This window comes from Balaenoptera ricei, chromosome 12, assembly GCF_028023285.1.
Source record: "Balaenoptera ricei isolate mBalRic1 chromosome 12, mBalRic1.hap2, whole genome shotgun sequence".
Classification (NCBI taxonomy): Eukaryota; Metazoa; Chordata; class Mammalia; order Artiodactyla; family Balaenopteridae; genus Balaenoptera; species Balaenoptera ricei.
In genome coordinates this window covers 68329837-68350424 of record NC_082650.1, presented here as the reverse complement: position 1 = coordinate 68350424, position 20588 = coordinate 68329837, and the positions used below count along the sequence as shown (strand labels likewise).

The 20588-nt window shown below is 41.3% G+C and overlaps 2 protein-coding genes across 3 annotated transcripts in view; both read right to left on the bottom strand.

Annotated features, from left to right (window-relative positions):
- Nucleotides 1-20588, bottom strand: part of MDN1 (midasin AAA ATPase 1) — a 158572-nt gene that overhangs the window by 85182 nt on the left and 52802 nt on the right. For both annotated transcript variants that reach the window (XM_059941583.1, XM_059941584.1), the window contains 15 exons: nt 18911-19058; nt 18129-18239; nt 16058-16209; nt 15336-15514; nt 14251-14459; nt 13919-14065; nt 12729-12870; nt 11254-11388; nt 11033-11171; nt 10638-10776; nt 10209-10339; nt 7279-7423; nt 5357-5486; nt 1045-1263; nt 185-382 (listed from right to left, as the gene is read on the bottom strand). In XM_059941583.1, coding sequence (XP_059797566.1) covers nt 185-382; nt 1045-1263; nt 5357-5486; nt 7279-7423; nt 10209-10339; nt 10638-10776; nt 11033-11171; nt 11254-11388; nt 12729-12870; nt 13919-14065; nt 14251-14459; nt 15336-15514; nt 16058-16209; nt 18129-18239; nt 18911-19058 — 2324 coding nt within the window. The remainder of the gene's footprint in view (nt 1-184; nt 383-1044; nt 1264-5356; nt 5487-7278; nt 7424-10208; nt 10340-10637; nt 10777-11032; nt 11172-11253; nt 11389-12728; nt 12871-13918; nt 14066-14250; nt 14460-15335; nt 15515-16057; nt 16210-18128; nt 18240-18910; nt 19059-20588) is intronic.
- Nucleotides 9331-9645, bottom strand: LOC132376380 (mitochondrial import inner membrane translocase subunit Tim9-like). The gene is given in 3 exon segments (XM_059942057.1): nt 9331-9438; nt 9513-9546; nt 9548-9645. Coding segments are annotated over 3 exon segments (240 nt in total).

The following is a 20588-nucleotide window of genomic DNA, read 5'->3' as shown; positions in this document are numbered from 1 at the left end:
ATTTTCTCCTATTTTTATATGCCAGTTATATATTTTTAACCACTCACACAATTATGATTACGCCAAGTCAGATTCTAACTCAGATAAAAAGTAGTCATGATATACTGAAGTTAAAAGTCACAATAAAGGTCAGGTATTTGTGAACCACAAGAAGAGAATCTTATTTATTAAAAATCATTCTTACCCCTTGGTATAAAAAATGGATGAATTCCCCAAAGGTTATCTATCCCAGTGAATTCTTTGGCTTTGAGTCTGTCATAAATCTTCAATTCATTTTTCTGACTTTCTGTAAGTCGGACGATCTTGGAAAGTTTCTTGATTAGGAATTTCAGACATTCTTTGCGAGCCAAGAGAGCCGTACCAAACCCAGATGAAGTTACCCCTAAAGGAAGAGGATCAGTCCATCAAACAACAGCAGGGCACCCAGCTTCACAACCACTCAGCAGGAACTCTAGGACGGGCTCCTGAATCACAGCCAAAATACGACTGCTAGTATAAGCAGCCCTAAGAAGGAGTGTGACTCCCCTCTCCACACAACTGTCAGGTCATCAATTCAGCAGCAGCTTATTCAGTAAAGCACTCCAGTCACCCCATGAGAAATCAGTCTGGAGAAAAGAGTAACTAATAGGGTACTTTTAGTCATGTGGGCTTGTATTTCTAATTTTCATGGCTGAAAAAAACTTAAACATTAAATTTAATAAAATTGTAGTACACTTAAAACAAACTACAGGATTCAGGCCCGTTAACTCTAAATGACTGTTTTAAGAAATGTCATGTTAAGTTCTTCAGGAGCAAAAGCATTTCCAGCAGTCTTCTTTCTATCATAATCACTACTTCACATTTACTAAACCCCTGGTCTATAAGCAATGAAAAGCTTTCGCGTATCTTTTACACCAATCGCCTCTCAAGAAGAGTAAAAGAACAAGAGAGCCACTGTGAGTCTTGGAAATGCTACAGGTATCTGGCTCAGAGGTCTGGGCTTGCTCCATCTCACAGTTCCCTCTACCCTAACCCCTTGTTCTCACCAGCTAACAGACAACATACCTGAACCTATTCCATCCACGTACACCAGGCAGGCGGCGTGGACAAAAGACGTCACTGTGGAGATGGTCTCCGGCCTTTTCAAAGCAGCTTCCTCCCCCATTGTGTTCATGAAGTTAACCCAGGACAGGATATCTCTGATACTGACCACACACCTTCGGCCAAACTCCTGGTGGGTCAGCCAGTCAATGAAATCCAGCATCACCTCAGCTATGTCAGCCCCTAAGACACAAGAAAGCAAAGGTATTTGCTGTTTGGGAAGACTCCGGACAGGGATTTGCAACCTGGGGCCCATCGATGGTTTAAAAGGGATCTATGTTTCATGAGATTATATGCAAATTTTTGTGAATGTACATTAATACTTTTTCTAAGCAAATGGGGTCCACGGCTATAATCACATTCCCATAGGGTTCAAGAACAGCATTCTACCCCTACCAAAACAAACAAACAAAAAAACACCAGAAAGAAAACTTCGAGAATTAAAGTCTAAGAAAGCGCCCTGAAAACAACTCAGAGAAATAAAGTATTCATTTGGTTTGTGTTCAGATACAATTTTGAAGACAAGACACAATGATTTTAGAAAACATACAGATTTATTTATATTTTTAACTGATTCAGTGGAATGGGGATTATCATGATTTCAGTGGCATTTAGTCTAGGTTTTTTGTTTGTCTGGTCCATCTGTTCATCAATCACAATTTAGCAAATTAGAGGATTCACAAATCATGTTTCATGATTCAAGTTAATGACTATTCTAATTTTCACAATTTCATATTGTAAAATATTTGTCTGGAAACAGAATACTTAAGCCATACACAGACATTCAAAGCAATGACAATCAAATTTAGTAGAGTACTTCATATAACTTCTGAAATCAATAGTAAACATTTATCTAAAAAGTATGAATATCAAGGAATGCTTTTTAAAAAGAAAATATGATAAGGAGGAATCAGCACTGCTGTAATAAAAAGTAGACTATACAGTAACAGCTTTCAAGCTACACTGCAAACTGGTTAGAAGAAAAATACTAATTATAGAAAAAAACACAAATCTTAAGAAAGAACATAAAATGACAACTCATGGGAGAAAGTCTAGTAACAAGAGGAAAGAAATTAAATACTGTTTCAAAAGCTAGATGTTAAACATGAGTACCTGGATCCACATTTCAGAGTGGAAAAAATGTGAGGTAAATCAAGGACTTAAGGAAAATGAAATAATTTATCCATTAATAGAGAGGAATTAAATCATGACTATTAAAGAAATAAAAGATCATCAGAGATAAAGTGGATGGGATGGGTTCATATATGTATTTTTTAACAACAAATATTGAAGATAACAGGAGAGAAACCTACGTGATAAATATATTAAGGAATATTATCCAAAAATATACAAATAGCAATATGTAAAATAATAGTTATTTTTAAATAAACTAGAGAATGCTCCATTCACTAGTAATAAAAGAAAATGAAATTTTAGAATATCCATTAAATTAACAAGGATAAAATAATAGATTTCATTGTATTTAAAAAAAAAAAAATGACGGGAATTCCCTGGCAGTCCAGTGGTTGGGACTCGGCGCTCTCAGTATTGGGGCCCGGGTTCGATCCCTGGTCGGGGAACTAATTAATAAGCTGCTGGCAGCACTGTGAATGGGGCCAACTTTCTGGAGAGCAATCTGGCCACAACTAATGGGAGCTCGGAAGTTCCTTGTTTCTACTTCTAGAAATACAACTCAAAGAAAAGCTCTGAACAATATATCATTTTAATGAAAAGAGAATGCTTTGAGAAATACTGGTCAATGAGAGGTTGAGAATGGCAAAAGCAGCCCACATGCCCTTCAGAGATCAATTTTTTTTAAATACATCAATTTCATCAATACATCAAATATAGAAAAGATTTCATTACAGAATCTTTTTTTGTTATATTATCAATGTATACATAATACCACTATTGAGATTTGTGAACCAAAAATAATAGAAAAAGTGGTACCCACAGTGGTATTTACATTTTCATTAAGACGATGCAGTAAATATATCTTAAATATCCTAAATAGGCTCAGAATTCAATTTAGAATCCATAATAGTTGAAATATTAAATTCAATGAATCATATATGTCCTTAAAGAAAATCTGGGGAAAAGCTATGTCTAGTTTCCTTTTTTTTGGGTGGTGTGCGGCTTGTGGAATCTTAGTTCCCTAACCAGGGATCGAACCTGTGCCCCCCTACAGTGGTAGCACGGAGTCCTAACCACTGGACTGCCAGGGAATTCCCTGATTTCCTGTTTTATATTACACAATTTCAAAACTGTTTTTATGCTGTGCCACGCTGATCCATTTCCAAATGAAAACACTGCGATACATTATTAAGCCACTTCTCCCTCGTGCTCCATGCTCCTCCCCTCGGGGCCTCTAATGCCTCCCCAGGGAAGTCTGCTGCCGTGCAGCCCGGAAAGCGCGGAGTAAACAAGCTCCTTAAGGACAAGCCGTACGGCTCGGAGTAAGTCCTAGGGGTCCCAGGGCTTAGGCCCTGTGGAGGAACCGTTTGCTCACTTAAACATGAAAAGCACTGATGATGCAGCAAACGTGGCAGCTTAACGGCAGTTGCATCCTCCGCCATTCTTATCACAATCCAAGTAGCTCAGAAAAGTAAGCAGCCCACAGGAGAGTCAGAGGTTACTTCCTTGGGGGACCCAGTCCCAACCCAGAGCCGAAAGACAAACCATGCCAGCTTAACAATTTCTGTCTTCTCCTCTTTTTACTTGAATTTTCACCATAAATGCACCAATGCACACAACCAAGGTAAGTCAGAGGTTCTGAGTGTCGGCTGTAGACCAATATTATTGGACCACGTGGGAACTTGTTAGGAAGGCAAATTCTCATGCCCTACACCAGACCGACTGAATCAGAAGCCCTGGGTGCAGGGCCCCGCAAGCTGTATTTAAACCAGTTGTCCAGGTGAGTTTGGGAATCGCAGGCTTAGTCAATTCTGCACCACTGAGTGGCTGTGATATTGGTGGAGCCAGGGGAACTCCAGCTGTTCAGACAGCACTGGGTACTCCCGTGAATACTGAGGTTCAGTAAAGGCCCTTCTTAAAAGGAAGTCTGTGCTCAGGTGACTAAAGAGCCAATCTTTCCTAATATACCACAGATGAGGCTGGGATCCATGCACCTACTCTCCACAGCCATCCTACCTATTTTTGAAGCTGTGCTTTAGCGTGCCTGTAAAAAGCTGAACATATCCATGAACCTCAATCTCAAAGAAGCAGACAACCTTTTATATTCTTTAAGACAGAGAGGCAAAATGATCCAAAAAACTACTTGTATTAGGGTTTGTATTAAGGCTTAGAACCAGATCTACGTCCTAAATTTAGCCCATTCAATGCCGAGAATATGGGATTAATCAGGGCAGTCTAAGCTCAATTTGAAAAAAAAAAAAAAAAAAAGAACCGTATAATAAATATTTTGGCTCTTACTGGATATTTTTTTTAAATGTATTATTTTTAATATGCAGTTTGTTTTAATGCAACATAACTTTAATTAATTTATTTATTTATTTATTTTTGGCTGTGTTGGGTCTTCGTTTCTGCGCGAGGGCTTTCTCTAGTTGCGGCAAGTGGGGGCCACTCTTCATCGCGGTGCGCGGGCCTCTCACCATCGCGGCCTCTCTTGTTGCGGAGCACAGGCTCCAGACGCGCAGGCTCAGCAGTTGTGGCTCACGGGCCTAGTTGCTCCGCGGCATATGGGCTCTTCCCAGACCAGGGGTCGAACCCATGTCCCCTGCATTAGCAGGCAGATTCCCAACCACTGCGCCACCAGGGAAGCCTTGATATTTTAAGAATTATTAAATCTAGGTTACAAGTCTATGGGAGTTTTTAAAATACTACTCTATTTTCCTTGTGTTTGAAATTTTCATAATAAAAGGAAAATTTAAAATAAAATAAAGTGAAATGATAATAAATTAGTTGACAACTACTAAAGAAATGCAGTTTAATATTCTATAAACATTTTCTAATGGTGGTAATGATTAAAATTTAAACCACATTTCCTTATCTTTAGCCAACAAATATGCCTTATATATAAAGACAGCCGACAGGTGAAACAATCAGAAAGCTAAAACGTAGTAACCCGGTGATGGAAGCAAGATGAAGAAGGGATACTTTGGTATAGGGCAACAGGCTAGTATCACATTTTCCTTAGATCTATCTACCTGTTATCACTTCTCCATAGAACAGGCCATACACACCTACTGCTAAACATGCTATTCCCCTCCCTCCAGCACACACACACACCCCACCGCCACCACCTGAACACTCTCACCTTTACGATCTGTTCTGCCCAGAGACAGTCCTGGACGAAGGTTATGGCTGATAATCTGAGTTAAGTCTTCACGGCTTGCGCTTTGAGGGCACCATATTTCTGTAAAACGGTTTCTTAAGGCAGGAGACAGCTACAAAGAACACAAATCCTAATGTGAATTTAATACCTATGAGGAAAGCTAGAAAACAAATCCTTTGAATGAATGCTGGCTGTGAATGTGGCAAATACCCAATGCTTCTTTTATCACCTCTACTACTGTCTATAATTCACTGAACACCTATCTGTCCGGCTCCTTCCACATGTCACCTCATTATCTCCACCACACTCCCCGAGCTCGTACTACCACCCCTTTCTTTATAATCATGATAGAGAACTTCAAGGTCTTATAGAGTCCGTGGTGCAAGAAGGATTCAGCCCTAGTAGATGACTCCCAAACCCCAACACTTTCCCCTAAGCAAAGGCCCTTCCCTTTACTTTCCCTTCAGCTACTTGACTGGTGGTTTGGAGAAAATAAACATTATCTTCCCATGGGGGAGAGCTGTCTGAAGCAGAAGGAGAAAACTTTGATGTGGCTCAAAGGGAGTGAAATTGCAAACAGGTATATATTTACCTCTCGTATGACAAAGAACTGTTTAGTCCTCCAGTCTCAGGGCCTTTGCCCTCAGTCTGGATTCATCCCACCCTCCCCCTAGGTCAGATAACACCCGCTCACAAAAGTTCACCAACGATTTTCTTTTACTGCACAGATCAACTCCATCCTTCGCCTCCCCGGCCTAGCACAGCAGGACCAGGAACAACGCCTGCACTCAGGAGCAGCTCAGCAAAGGCCCCAGGGGTGTGCGTGTGCTGCTCAGCACCATCCCGGCTGAGCAGGACGTGGTTCCAGGATCCCGCCTCCCTCTGCAGCAAGGCAGGCAGAACCAAAAGCTAGCTTTCCCTTCGGTAAAAGCCGGCAATCTCTGTCTAAAAATAACTTAAGCTAACCTGACAGGCAAGTTAACACATACAACCTTGAAATCAGATCTTTCTGTGCTATTTCCACTTGCCACAGAGCCTGTTTTCATACTTTGAAACTGTGGTGTATGTTATTTCTTCCCTTCAGTACATTTCCCAAAGCACAGCGATCATCTTTCTTCTTATGCTACTGAGGAAAATCAGGCCCTAAATATCACTTTTACACTTCAGGCAGCCACCAAGTTACCAGGAATCTTACCTGCTTTCACTCCCCACCAACCCATTTCTGCTCATCATCCTGACCTACTACCACACCACCCTCTCCCTAACTTGAACACACCAGGGTCTCACACACAACACAGACTTCTCCACTGAGAGGCTTCATGAGCCTGGAAGCCGTGGGGCTTGGGGGACCCTCATACCACCTTCTCAACAGAAGAAATCACCCTCACCCTTTCCTTTACCAACAGTCTGAGGGTGACCCACACAACCCCTGAGAGAACAGACACTCTCCACCTGCAAAACCAGGACAGGATCCTGGCTGCGACTGCTTTTTTGTCACTTTAAGTCATTCATATCACCACTCTCGTGTTTAACAGAGTAGACTCTAGAAGCAGAACTTGAGAATAAACTTCAGTTTCAACTTTTCTCATCCATAAAACTAGCAATAATAACTTCCACACAGAGCTCTCGTGAGACTTTGTTACCTTAACATATGTAAAAAGCCAGGCAAAGTGATTGAAATAATGAAATTTCAGGCACATACAAAAGTGAGACGTCAAATAAGGAATGTTTTATCTGTCAGAATTATTTTTCAACCTTATAATGGCTCTCTCTGGATTTTTATCTTTTACTCAGTTTTTACCCAACATAAAATTCCAGACACATTTTTACATACTGTATTTATGGGTACAGTGAGCTGAGGTCAAAAGGCATAAAAAAATTATGCTTCAAGAACACAGTTTTACCTCTTTTTTCCCAAAGTCACCCCCGGGGTTCATGGTTGCCAAGATACGGAATTTCCTCCCAGCAGTCAACAGCTCTACCTCATTATCCTTGTCCTCTAGGTTGCCTTTCTCAGCTAATAACAGAGACTTTTCCACTTCAAGGACACTAGAAGGAAAATTGGAGAATGTGAGATTAGAAAAGGCTTCTGTATTCTATTTTGTGGTCTTCAGTGTTCTCAAAAAGGAAAAAAAAAAGTCATCTCCTTTGCTGAGCTTTCACTTTAGTTAATGGTTTCCTGCCACAAACTTCAAAGTGAATAGTTATCCCAATTCCTATGTAGTGGAACAACAGTTCTGATCAAAAGAAAAAGAATTCCCTTTTCCCACTTACGTCAAGACACTTGTTTTAAAAAATGGGAGCCTAACTTCCCTGGCGGTGCAGTGGATAAGACTCCACACTCCCAATGCAGGGGTCCCGGGTTCGATCCCTGGTCAGGGAACTAGATCCCACAAGCATGCCGCAGCTAAGAGTCTGCATGCTACAACTAAGGAGCCCACGTGCCGCAACTAAGACCTGGCACCACCAAATAAATAAATATTTTAAAATAAATTAAATAAAAAATAAAAAATGGGAGCCTAGCATGCAAATGTTCATGGCAGCATTATTCACAGATATAGAAACAACCCAAATACCAAGAATAGGTGAACAGATAAAAAAATATGGTATTATCTACACAATGGGGCTTCCCTGGGGGCGCAGTGGTTAAGAATATGCCTGCCAATGCAGGGGACATGGATTCAAGCCCTGGTCTGGGAAGATCCCACATGCCGTGGAGCGACTAAGCCCGTGAGCCACAACTACTGAGCCTGCGCGTCTGGAGCCTGTGCTCCGCAACGGGAGAGGCCACGACGGTGAGAGGCCCGCGCACTGCGATGAAGAGTGGCCCCCGCTCGCTGCAACTGGAGAAAGCCCTCGCACAGAAACGAAGATCCAACACAGCCAAAAATAAATATAAATAAATAAATAAATTTATCTACACAATGAAATACTATGAGGAACAAAAAGGAACACACTAATGATATAGGCTATACCATGAAGGGACCTCAAAACATTGACGCAAAGTGAGAGAAGAGACCATTTATATGAAATGTCCTGAAAAGCCAAATCTATACAGACAAGAAGTAGATGAGGAGTTGCCTGGAGCAGGAGGTGGCATCAAAGATAAACTGTAAATGCACAGGAGGGATGCTACTGGGATGATAAAAATGTAAACTGAATTGTGGTGGCTGCAAAACTCAGTAAATTTACTAAAACTCATCGAATTGGGGGACTCCCTGGCGGTCCAGTGGTTAGGACTCTTGGCACTCGCATTGCCGGGGCCCGGGGTTCGATCCCTGGTTGGGGAACTAAGATCCCACAAGCCGCGCGGCATGGCCACTGCCCAACTCCCCAGCCCCCCACACACAAAGAAACAACGCCCCCCAAAAAAAAGAAAGAAAAAAAAATAACTTACTGAATTATACATTTAAAACAGGTACATTTCATGATATGTAAATTATACCTTGATAAAGAGAGAAACACAGGTGTTCATCAAGATTCACACTGATCTGAGGTTTTTTTTTTTTTTTTTCCTTTTTCTTTTTGACGGGGCAGCTTGCGGGATCTTAGTTCCCCGACCAGGAAATGAACCAGGGCCCTCGGCAGTGAAAGCGTGGAGTCCTAACCACTGGACTGCCAGGGAAGTCCCTGTTTCATTTTCTTTTTTTTCCCCCCTGGGTTATTTCCATTTATTTTACTTTTAGTAATATAATTTTTTTTCTATCTCATGACTGAACACCTATTTTGAAGAAACAATGGTTTATTTTTCTAATCAAGTGACCAAGCTGCTGAGTCTTAAGGTCTCAACAAATGCTGCATCTTACTATTTTCATTGCACAACAAGACTTATTTTGATTACTCTGGTAAATAGCAATTTTGCTCCTCCAGTGGTTCTTATTCGCCAGTCAGGACAGATGGCTGGTTCACACGGTGGCCACCACCGTGTTTTCGGGCGCTTTCTGTCAGGTGAGCCCTCATTTCCGGTATCGCATCAGGGATCCGTCCCTCAGGACTTCTCTACGTGGTTGGCCAAGGCATCCTACGCTGGCTATCAGGGCTTCATTCTGTTGAACAGGATATTCCTGAAATCTCATTGATATTCTTCGTGTCATTTTTAAACATTTCTGGAAGCAATGTTCTGAGCAGGTGAGGTCACTTCAGGCTTTACTTCTCTTGTCCTGAAGTCTCTCACACTGCAAAAAGCAGGTTTACCGTAGGCTTACTGTGTAGGTTTTGAGAAACTTCTTAAACTGTTTTATCTGATCAGATTTCAGTATTTGTGCAGCCATATTCTTTCAGTACGTTCATTAGTCACCTTTTCTGATGCATGAGTTTCCTTTCTGTTCTGGAAAAGCATCTTTGCTTGAATGTCTCCAGCAAAGCCTGATTTCTTACGCAAGCACATGCTCTCACATCCGACACCAGTATGCGGCTAGGGGGCTACGTGGCCAGCCAAGTCTGGTGTGGAGGGTTGGCGTCCTGGTCTGGGGTTTTGAGAGGCCTTACAGCTGTAACATCCAGGATTTTGATTCTAGTTCTTTGAAAAAAAAAATTGAGATAATGGCCACATAATTTGCCTTAAAAAAGAATTTTAACTTGCGCTTGTTTGTTTTAGCCCTATCCTCCCATAGTCCCATCTTTCTGATTACTGACAGCTAAACAGAAAAACTAGGTCTCTTAAAGGAGACACTGAGTGCTAAAGCCAAAAAAAGCAATAGCTCATCATCATTTTCAAACATTTACTGAATACAGTGTACCTATGAAGAACGCTACTGTGCACAAGAATTAATATCTATAAAATCCAGACCAGCAAAAGCATCAAACACAGGGTAAACCTCTTACACTCGTGTACCTGTTGAGTCTTTCCAGGACAGAGTCGTCGGCTAGGGAGATCTCATCCAAGAGGAAAAAGCCGTCCTCCTTCATGGCCAGAACCAGAGGCCCATCATGCCACTCAAAGAGTCTTGATGTGTCAATTTCTTCCTACAATTTGGAAAAGAAGAGGGTGAAATTAAAGGGCAGGTGGCTCCACAAGACAATACACATGTAGCTAGTGGGTGTCTGCTGGAGTTGCTCTGCAGAAAACAAAGACTGGAGAACAAGGAACAGATCTCGCATAACAGGATGCTCGTGGAGGTCCCTTGCAGACCAGTGAAAATCTGAAGATAAGATACGTATCAAACCTGTATGCCCCACCGGGAACAAAATCCCACAGTTGACTCTCGCACAGAGCCGACTGCAATTCTTTAAATGAACATGTTATCATTTGCTCAGGACAAACCTTGTCATTTGGCTTCTGTCTCACGGGTCGCAACCCCCCCAAGAAGTCCGATGTCTCCATGTGTAAGTGGCAGTTGACTGAGTATAATTTCTGCTTTGCCAAGGCTGCAAACACCTGACAGATAGTAGTTTTCCCACACCTGTTAAGAGATACACACCAGATTAACAAGGAGCATGAATTCCAAATACACACCCATGAACACCCCAGTCAACAAGTGAGGGGAGCTCTGGCCACAGACACTGCTGGCCAACACAGGGCGCCTGCCCCTTGGCTCAGGGGGCCCTTCCCCAAAACACAGCACCCTACCATGTCTCTTAACCAGAAGGGCACACACTACATGAACTCTACTGAATTGAACTGAACCCTCAAAATGAGTTACTGTCTTCCCACTTTACCCAGTGTCTCCAACCAGCAGCACTGGTTCACCAAATTCCAACGCCCTTCCCACCAGCATCGCCAGTCTCCGCATGCCCTTGGTCCATACGACGTGGCTGAACTTAGACTCCAATGTGGATATCTGAGCAGACAATTTACCTATCAAAGGCAGAGTACATATTTAGGTTCTAATATGAATACAACTCAATTCATTCTCCTCTGGATGTGATGGCCTACTCACTCAGCAATTTTAGGACATTTTCTTTGGAGAAGAGGGATTGAGGACACAATTTTTTCTTGAAATGTTTTTCAAGGACTTCTTGAATCACATCAACCTCCTCCTGCTTCCTGACTCGGCCTGCCAGAAGCATAAAACCTTGAAAGAAAATAAAAAAGGAACCGTCAAGTGTCAATACCAAGGGACACTGATACTATGGAGCATTAGTTGCTGTGAAGAGGAAACCTGAAGAACTACTTTGGAAAACCAGGAGAACTTACTACAACTAACTATACGCCTGCCCTCTGCCTTGGCAACACGACTTCTAGGTAATCCAACACAAATGAACTCACGTGCACCAAATGACATTCAGGAATGTTCAGAGCAGCTTTTCTTTCTAATAGCTAAAAAGCAGAAATGACCCAAATGTCCATCAACAAGAGAACAGACAAACATATCATGGTATCTCCCATACAATGGGTTACAACACAGTAATAATTTAAAAGGAATGAAGTCCTGATGTACAAAACAGCATGGCTGAATCTCACATCAGATTGAGTGAAAAGAAGCCAGACACAAGAGTACATACTGCATGATACGATTTAGATGAAGCACAAGCTCAGGCAGAATCCATCACTGGTGACAGATGTCAGAGCAGTGATTATCTATCTCTAGGAGTTAAGGCTGGCAAGAGCCATGAAAGAATCTTCTGAGGTACTGGAAATATCCTAAATCTTTGCCAAGGTGGTGATTTACACGGGTACCCACATATGTAAAAATACATTAAGCTGTACACGAAATAACAGAGCACTTTACCCACTTTACTGTTACATTTTATGTTATACCTCGATAAAAAAAGTTTAAAAACAGTGCTCCTCCCTGTACTCTTTACCAGCAAAGAGAAAATACAACTCTCATGGGTTAGTTTTATTTCCTCCCCACGCTCAGTAACCACCCTGTTAACAACTCATCAAGACTTTTCAAATCAGAAGATTCTGAAAGGCTTTCTATGCTAGCACGGAGAGGAACATACAAATTCTTCCCATGGATTAAACCAAAATAAACAAATCTGAGTCTCAGATGACGTAACTCCCTTCGCTCAGAACTCTGGTATTATCCAACCCGTCAGTTTTCTGTACGTCTCTAAGGCGCAAGCATAACTCTCCATGGTCACCACAATGCAGATAAAAGGTGCTCAAAGACCCTCGCCAACCACCTGCCTAAACTCCTAAAGGCGTTATGTCCATATCCTGACTCCCACAGGTGGCCACCTGAAGCTAAGAGTGAGAAAACCTTAGCAACCAAAACATAACAGCACAGAGGCCTGCAGAAATAGGACCACTTACAATGTCAGTCGGGACTTGAGGGAGAACGGCTCTGTTCCTACAATGCCTAGTAAAATATATATACTGGCCACAATTTGGGCAAGATTTGTTGCAATAACACAGCATGCAATCTGCCCGAAGTCCACAGTTAGAGAGCGTGTGCTGAGAGCTTACCATCGTTGGCTAAGTGCTGCAACCAGTCATACTCTTTCTCTGTCTGCTCAGCCAATCTGTATCGCTCAGCCCATCGGAACAGATCACGGAGGGTGATGAAGCCTTGCTTTCCAGCAAACACTGAAGAACCTCTGCGATAGGACTATTAAAGGACCAAAACAAATGAAAAAGGGCAATGGCAAGCGTACAGTACAACTTATACAAAATTCCTGACAAACTTAAGCTACCATAAAAATGATTCATTCCACTAAGATTAATTTTTCTTAAATGTAAAGGGACTGCAATCATTTGAAGATAAATGTTCAAACCCATGTGTAAGTAAAGAACATAACAAATAATGGAATTCCATCTCATATAACACACAGAAAACGATTACGAATAATAATACAAATAGTGGCAAACATGAAGGAAAATTAATCCCATAGTGTGGGACCACAGTAGTAAGAGTGGCAATTATTAGCTTTCTAGGAAGTAATTTAACAGCGTATAATTCTGATAAAAACCACTTTTAACCCCATAAAATAAATGGGATATTCCTGGGACTTCCCTGGTGGTGCAGTGGTTAAGACTCCACGCTCCCAATGCAGGGGGCCCGGGTTCAATCCCTGGTCAGGGAACTAGATCCCAGATGCATGCTGCAACTAAGAGTTTTTGCATGCCGCAACTAAGGAGCCCACGACTGCAACTGAGGAGCCCATCTGCCGCAACAAATAAATAAATAAATAAATGATGAGTAAGTTCTGGGAAATCTTTAGGAAAAAAGGGGGGGGGGGAATATTCTTAAAAAAAAAAAAAAACTGTAGCTTTGTAGAATTGAAAAGGGAGAGCCACACATAAAGGATCTCTTTAGTTATGTCCATTCAAGGATTACACCCATTTAAAAAACAAAAACTGCAGTTTGTTGATGCCAAATTCCAACCTAAGTAAAATGTTCCATATTATCCACAAGTAGGGAACTGTCATCACATGTAATTATCAGAAAAATTTTAACATGGTATTAAATTGCCAATTTACAACACAAAACCAAAAACTGGCTATTAATGGGATGAGTTTTAAAGATAAGATCCTTACTCTGAAAAAAATAATAAATGGGTGGATGGGCTGTTTCTACCCCAGGAAGCCTCAGATTCTGATCACCACATCTAATCAACACAGTCCATTTGAAACTAAGTGATGGAGAGATGGAATACCTGAAGGTCCAGCATGACTTTAACCAACTTGCTGCAGTAGGAGGGTGGCAAGCTACACCGCTTGTGCAAGATTGTTTCCAACTCAGAACTAGGCAGTTCATCAAAGTGCAATTCCACAAATCGATTCCTGAAGGCTCTAGAAAGCATCTGGGAAACGCACAGAAACAACATGATACAAAGGACCTTTTCATTTAATTTCCAAAATGTAGGCTCTGCTATTCACCACAAAAAGAAAAATCCTTCAAAAGAGGTAAAAACATCTCAGTCTTACCAAGACGACTTTTCTACTCGACTCGGTAACAAACAGGAGTAAGGGGGCAAATGCTACACACCTTTCTGCCTCCGTAAAGTCCTGGGGGATTCTGGGTAGCAAAAAGCATGAAGCGAGGATGTGCTTTAACAACTTCTTGTGTTTCTGTTATGAGCAATTCACGGTTATCATCCAACAGTCTGTTCAGTGCCTCTAGCACATCGGTAGGGGCCAAATTTAACTCATCTAAAATAATCCAATAGCCCTTTCTCATAGCATCAATAAGAACACCTTAGAGGAAATACATACTGAAAATTAGTGCATAAATTAGTCCAAAGTTTTTTTTTTTAATGTTATATACAAATCAACAAATCCTAGATTATCATTAAATTTCAACGCAAATTGTTCTCTGCAGCTAGCCATGTCCCCAAATAATTTGTGGTTTTGAGTATCAAGGAAGCATAATTTTCAATTAAAAATACTTTTTATTTTGCACAGAGGGGGAGCCAAAGCTGATGAATATTACATTTACAACTTACTTTTTCCCCTGAAGTCTACTTTCATTTAAGTCACCACATTCTCGTATCTATTCTCAGTTTCCCTCTGTTCAATGCTTACTCCTCTTCTGATTCTCTAGGAAATGGAGTAGTTCAACTGCACTCTTCAAAACTAGGCCCCAGGACTTCCCTGGTGGCGCAGAGGTTAAGAATCCGCCTGCCAAGGCAGGGGACACGGGTTCCATCCCTGGTCTGGGAAGATCCCACATGCCACGGGGCAACTAAGCCCACGCGCCACAACTACTGAAGCCCATGCACCTAGAGCCCGTGCTCCACAACAAGAGAAGCCACCGCAATGAGAAGCCCGCGCACCGCAATGAAGAGTAGCCTCCGCAACTAGAGAAAGCCCGCGTGCACCAACGAAGACCCAACGCAGCCAAAAATCAATTAATTAATTAATTAAAAAAAAAAAAACCTAGGCCCCAGTCCTGTGTACAGCCAACAAGATTAGTCTGGCTCAAAGGAAGCTGGGGCCCTAACCATCACCCCTTAACCATCACATAGCTCAGGGAGAAAGAAAAAACAGCTATTGTGGCATCCATCCATGTGCCTCAACTGGAAAGGATGAAGATTGCTTGAGGAGACCCAAGGAATAGAATTATAACCTTACCTTCTTTAAACATGAGCTTCCCTGAGGAGTCGGATGTGTAACAACCAATGTACTCCTGAATATCCGTGTGCTCGTGGTTGTTAATACGCACACAGTGGTTACCAGTAGCTGCGGCCAGCCACCGTAGCAGGCTTGTTTTACCCACTGATGTCTCTCCCTGAATCAGCACTGGATATGTTCTTTAAAGGATCAGCCAATAAAGCAATTAAAAAGAAAAAAACAGAAACCAGAATTAAATCATGTAGTGTTTAAAAAAGAACAACTATAACATTTAACATCATCATAAGAGAATGTTTTTATATACCTATGCACTACTAATGGAACGTTTCTTAAGCCCTGAGAAGTTTCTACGTAAAAATGGTTCCTCAGAAACTACCAAGGAAAGTAATTCCAGCCTCTCTTGCACTAGTGAGAAACAGTAAGCGGGAGTAACTGTTACTCACTTAACAAGTAATGGGTGATGAGTATCCATCAGCAAAATACTAGAAAGCAACCTTAATGATGGCCAAAATAATCTGGGTCCATATTGCTCCCACCAAAGGTACAACTAGAAACGATGTTTTGTGTCTGGAGAAAAGTGACAGGATTGACTTAGAAAATAATTATTCACTCAGCCAATGAATAACAATAGAGCCCTTTGAAAGTTCAGGAAGTAGGACTAGACTTTCAGCAATGCCTATGCTGGTAAGACATCAGAGCAGTGTGAGAAAAGGTCCACACACCCTGCAGAGACCACTCGGACTATGTCTCTCAGGTTCAGCTTGACGGAAGACGTGAGGATGTACGTCTCATCTATTGTAGGTTCCTTGTCTCCCACCGAAATCCAGTAGCCTTCCACCTGGATAAGCCGACCTCCTTTTGGTTCTGGAATAGGCTGAAAGACACAAGAGTTAGAGAAATAACCCACAGACCCACGACAACTATGGCATTCTTTCAGAGAGGGGTGTAAAGTGGGGAAAAAAATTGTCACCAAGAATGCTGCTTGTTCTGGATGCTTTCAACATTAAAACCCACAAATGAACATGAAAAAAAAATTACTTTGAGGAAGGAGAACAAAATGGTGACATGTACTGGTTTTAAAATTCAGGTTGGGTTAGGTAGATATGGGGGAAAACTTGAATGAAAATAATTTCTCAGATAGTTTATGACTCAGTTCTCTTCTCTCATCTACCAAACTTCCCACTCTAATAAAGTATTTTGGTCAAAAACATGTTATTTCATATAAACCATATTCCCAAAACATGGCCAGTGCTGTACTGGGGCAGGGAAAGGGGGGCACTACGTACTATGTTCTGGATCCCCTAGAAGACATTAAAAATAAAAGCAACCCTCCAGAGAAACTCGTTAAGGATAATATTGTAGATGATGGCATAACCTTTTGAAGGTATGGTGGAAGTTAAGTTGATTTATACAAAACTGCCATTTTTATAGATCAAAAATGGTCAAATGGTGGTCAGATATATAGCTATAGAAAAGTGCTCTTCTAGAACATTTAGCCCCCTGACTTGAAGCCACAGTTGTAGGCACTGCTTTTAAGGACTTCTCAGTTGGGCAGAAGAGCAGTGAGAAAAAAGAACTGTTAAGCCACCATCATATATAACCATGAGGAAAGCATACAAAAAAATAAGTGGAGGGGAATGGTAATCGGATAATAATCAAAGCAAGCTTGAGTCTTTTCTCAGTGTTTTCAGAGTTTACCAAAAGTATATATTCATGTGTTACTTGTATAATTTTTTAAAAGGAAAAAACATTGAATCCAAAGTACCCACAATCCCAATGGCTCTTTCTTCCTAAACAGCAAGCAATAGACACATAAACAAGTCAGTTTGTGAGCCAGTTTCTCTCAGCCTCTTTCAATCCCATGTTATTCTGTAATTTCCTCTGTCAAACTGAAATGGTTATTGTGTATAACAGAAACAAGAAAAGGAAAGCGAAAAAAAAGCCCAACCACCAATCAGAAGGGGGGTGTGCAGATAAACTGTGGTGCAAGCTTCCGATGAAATGCTATGTGACAATTAGAAAGCACGTCACTCACAGTGATCTGTGGTACAGACAAAAAAATATATCCAGGATATAGTTAGGCTAAGAAAGGAAACTACAGAACATTCTTATGAGATGGTTTCATTTATATTACTTATATTAGATATATACAGGCAGACCTTGGAGATTTTCCAGATTTGATTCCAGACTACGGCAATAAAGCAAATATCACAATAAAGCCAGTATGGCAATAAAGCCAGTCACACAAATTTTTTGGTTTCTCAATGCATATGAAAGTTATGTTTACACTGTACTACAATCTATTAGGTGTGCAATAACATGTCTAAAAAAGATGTACGTATCTTAATTTTAAAATGCTTTATTGCTAAAAAATGTTAACCATCAACTGACAACATAGGGTTGCCACAAACCTTCAATTTGTAAAAAACTGCAACATCTACGAAGTGCAATAAAGCAAACTGCAATAAAGTGAGGTATGCCTGTATTAGAATTTACCTTGATAAATCTACACACACACATATATTAGAATTTGAATATATAAAAAAGATTTTTTAACTTTTAAGTATATATATATATGTACACACACGATTTAGATGGAAAGGACTATCTATAGGATTTCAATCTCCAAAGATCAGGATTATCAGGAATTTTCACCACCTACGTTACAATTTTGTGGAACTGACTTTTATAATTAGAAATAAGTTTTGCAAAAAAACCAAAACCAAAAACAAAACAGCTAACAATTTGATATTTCAGCCTTTCATTTAAGCCAAAAATCAAAAAAGAACCTACCTGCTTCAGCAGACTTTTAACATTGCCAGAAACAATGTGCTGACAAATGAGCTTCTGAACTACTGGGTGCGACGCCCTGTCAAGCTGTGTTAAGAAACCCAAACAAAAGCCCTAGAGAAAACACAAATACGCGTTAACACTAGTTATCCTTCTGCAATAACAGGTCAACTTATTTCAGAAACAAAATTCAACCTCTCGGGTGGTGCTGGTGCCCAGAACAATTTTTTTTTTTTAAGAATATATTTTTTATTATTTATTTTACTTTATTTTAATTAATTAATTAATTAATTAATTGGCTGTGTTGGGTCTTCGTTGCTGCGTGCAGGCTTTCTCTAGTTGCGGCGAGCGGGGGCTACTACTCTTCGTTGCAGTGCGGGGGCTTCTCACTGTGGTGGCTTCTCTTGTGGCGGAGCACGGGCTTTACGTGTGCAGGCTTCAGTAGTTGTGGCTCGGCGGGCTCTAGAGCCCAGGCTCAGTAGTTGTGGCGCATGGGCATAGATGCTCCGCAGCATGTGGGATCTTCCCAGACCAGGGCTTGAACCTGTGTTCCCTGCATTGGCAGGTGGATTCTTAACCACTGCGCCACCAGGGAAGCCCCAGAACAACTTTTAAATGGGATACAATGGTAGAAAAAGGGCAGGGTAGTTCCGGTATGAAAAGTTCTGGGCTAATCTGACTAAACAGAAAGCACTGGCAACCCTGGCACGGGCATCCCCACTTGCTCCTTCCCCATGGTGTGCCCATCCACCAAGCTCTCAACCAAACACAGACTGTACAAAGACCTCATAGAGCGAGCGCTGGATGTTGCCACATGGATTGGAGGCTGCAAATCGCAGGGCCCTACAGAGAGTCCGAAGGCTGTAGTGAGGTCTGTGGCCGGTCCCATCCACCAATTTTGTCCCAGACTCCTTCCGCACAGCTGTATAGAACCTACAAAGAGGATGCAATTCAAAAGATTTATTTTATTAACTAATAAGCCTTACTATTTTGCTGTTGTTCCCATTTCTCTACAAAAGGACCAAAAGGCATTTTTATAGATTAGATGGCCAAGCTTACATACAACTTCTTAGAGCATCAAAAATAATAAAATGAATATTGATCAATTTCCCTTAGGATGGAAAGAGGAGAAAGGTGAGATGTGTCTGATTTTTAAGGGAATGGTAGTGAGATATGAGAGGCCCTTAGCAAGAATATACTGAATCCAAACACAGGGTTCCAAAGTCGGCTTTAATATGAGGGTCAAATGAAGTCCCTGTGTAATCTCTAATGGTGATGGATAAGCACATAGAAAACAAAAGTAATGGTATTTTAAAAGAAAGTCTACAGATATGGTTATAATCAACAATGACAAAATGTTAAAAAGCATGATGATATGGTGACCATTTCTACTTTCATTACCACATAATTTAGAAGTCCAGAAGATGACAAGATGGAAGAAGTTTCAGACTGAAACATCAAGTGCAAATCTCAAAAATTCATGAAGGACTTCCCTGGTGGTGCAGTGGTTAAGAATCCGCCTGCCAATGCAGGGGACACGGGTTCAAGCCCTGGTCCGGGAAGATCCCACATGCCACGGAGCAACTAAACCCGTGCGCCACAACTACTGAGCCTGTGCTCTAGAGCCCGCAAGCCACAAATGCTGAGCCCACACGCCGCAACTACTGAAGCCCACATGCCCAGAGCCTGTGCCGACAGCAAGAGAAGCCACCACAATGAGAAGCCTGCACGCCACAATTAAGAGTAGACCCCGCTCGCCGCAACTAGAGAAAGCCCAATACACAGCACCAAAGACCCAAAGTAGCCAAAAAAAAAAAAATTCATAAAATTCATGATCACATGCCACAAGATCAAGTATAACCAAACATGTGTCAGAGATGAAACCCAAGGGACTTCCCTGGTGGCGCAGTGGATAAGACTCCGCACTCCCAATGCAGGGGTCCCAGGTTCAATCCCTGGTCAGGGAACTAAATCCCACATGCATGCAGCAACTAAGAGTTCACATGCCACAACTAAAGAGCCCACCTGCCACAACTAAGACCCAGTGCAACCAAATGAAGAGATGAAACCCAAGTTCTAGCCCAAATGACATCTGTCTTCCCTCTTTGCAATCTAGCTAGACATTCTTTCTTTTGTAGAAAGACTCTACATTCCAGAAGTGGGTTTTTATATATGGAACATGCACCTCTTGTACTATCAGCATTTTATAAGAGCCACACTTCAGCCACACTGCTTTATCTCCAGCTTTTTGAATTTTAACTACACATATTTACGCTTTTGTCTAAATATTCTTGGCTAACAAAAAGTGCTCTGATTTTAAAATGTGGTGTGACAAACCACTCCGAAGCCCTTTGACAAATGCCTCTTTGACTAACCTATTTAAAACTGGGCTCCAAGTTTCATTTTCTAACCAGCATTTTGCTTTATATGTTCTTTTTCTTCACTTACCACAACCAAAAATAA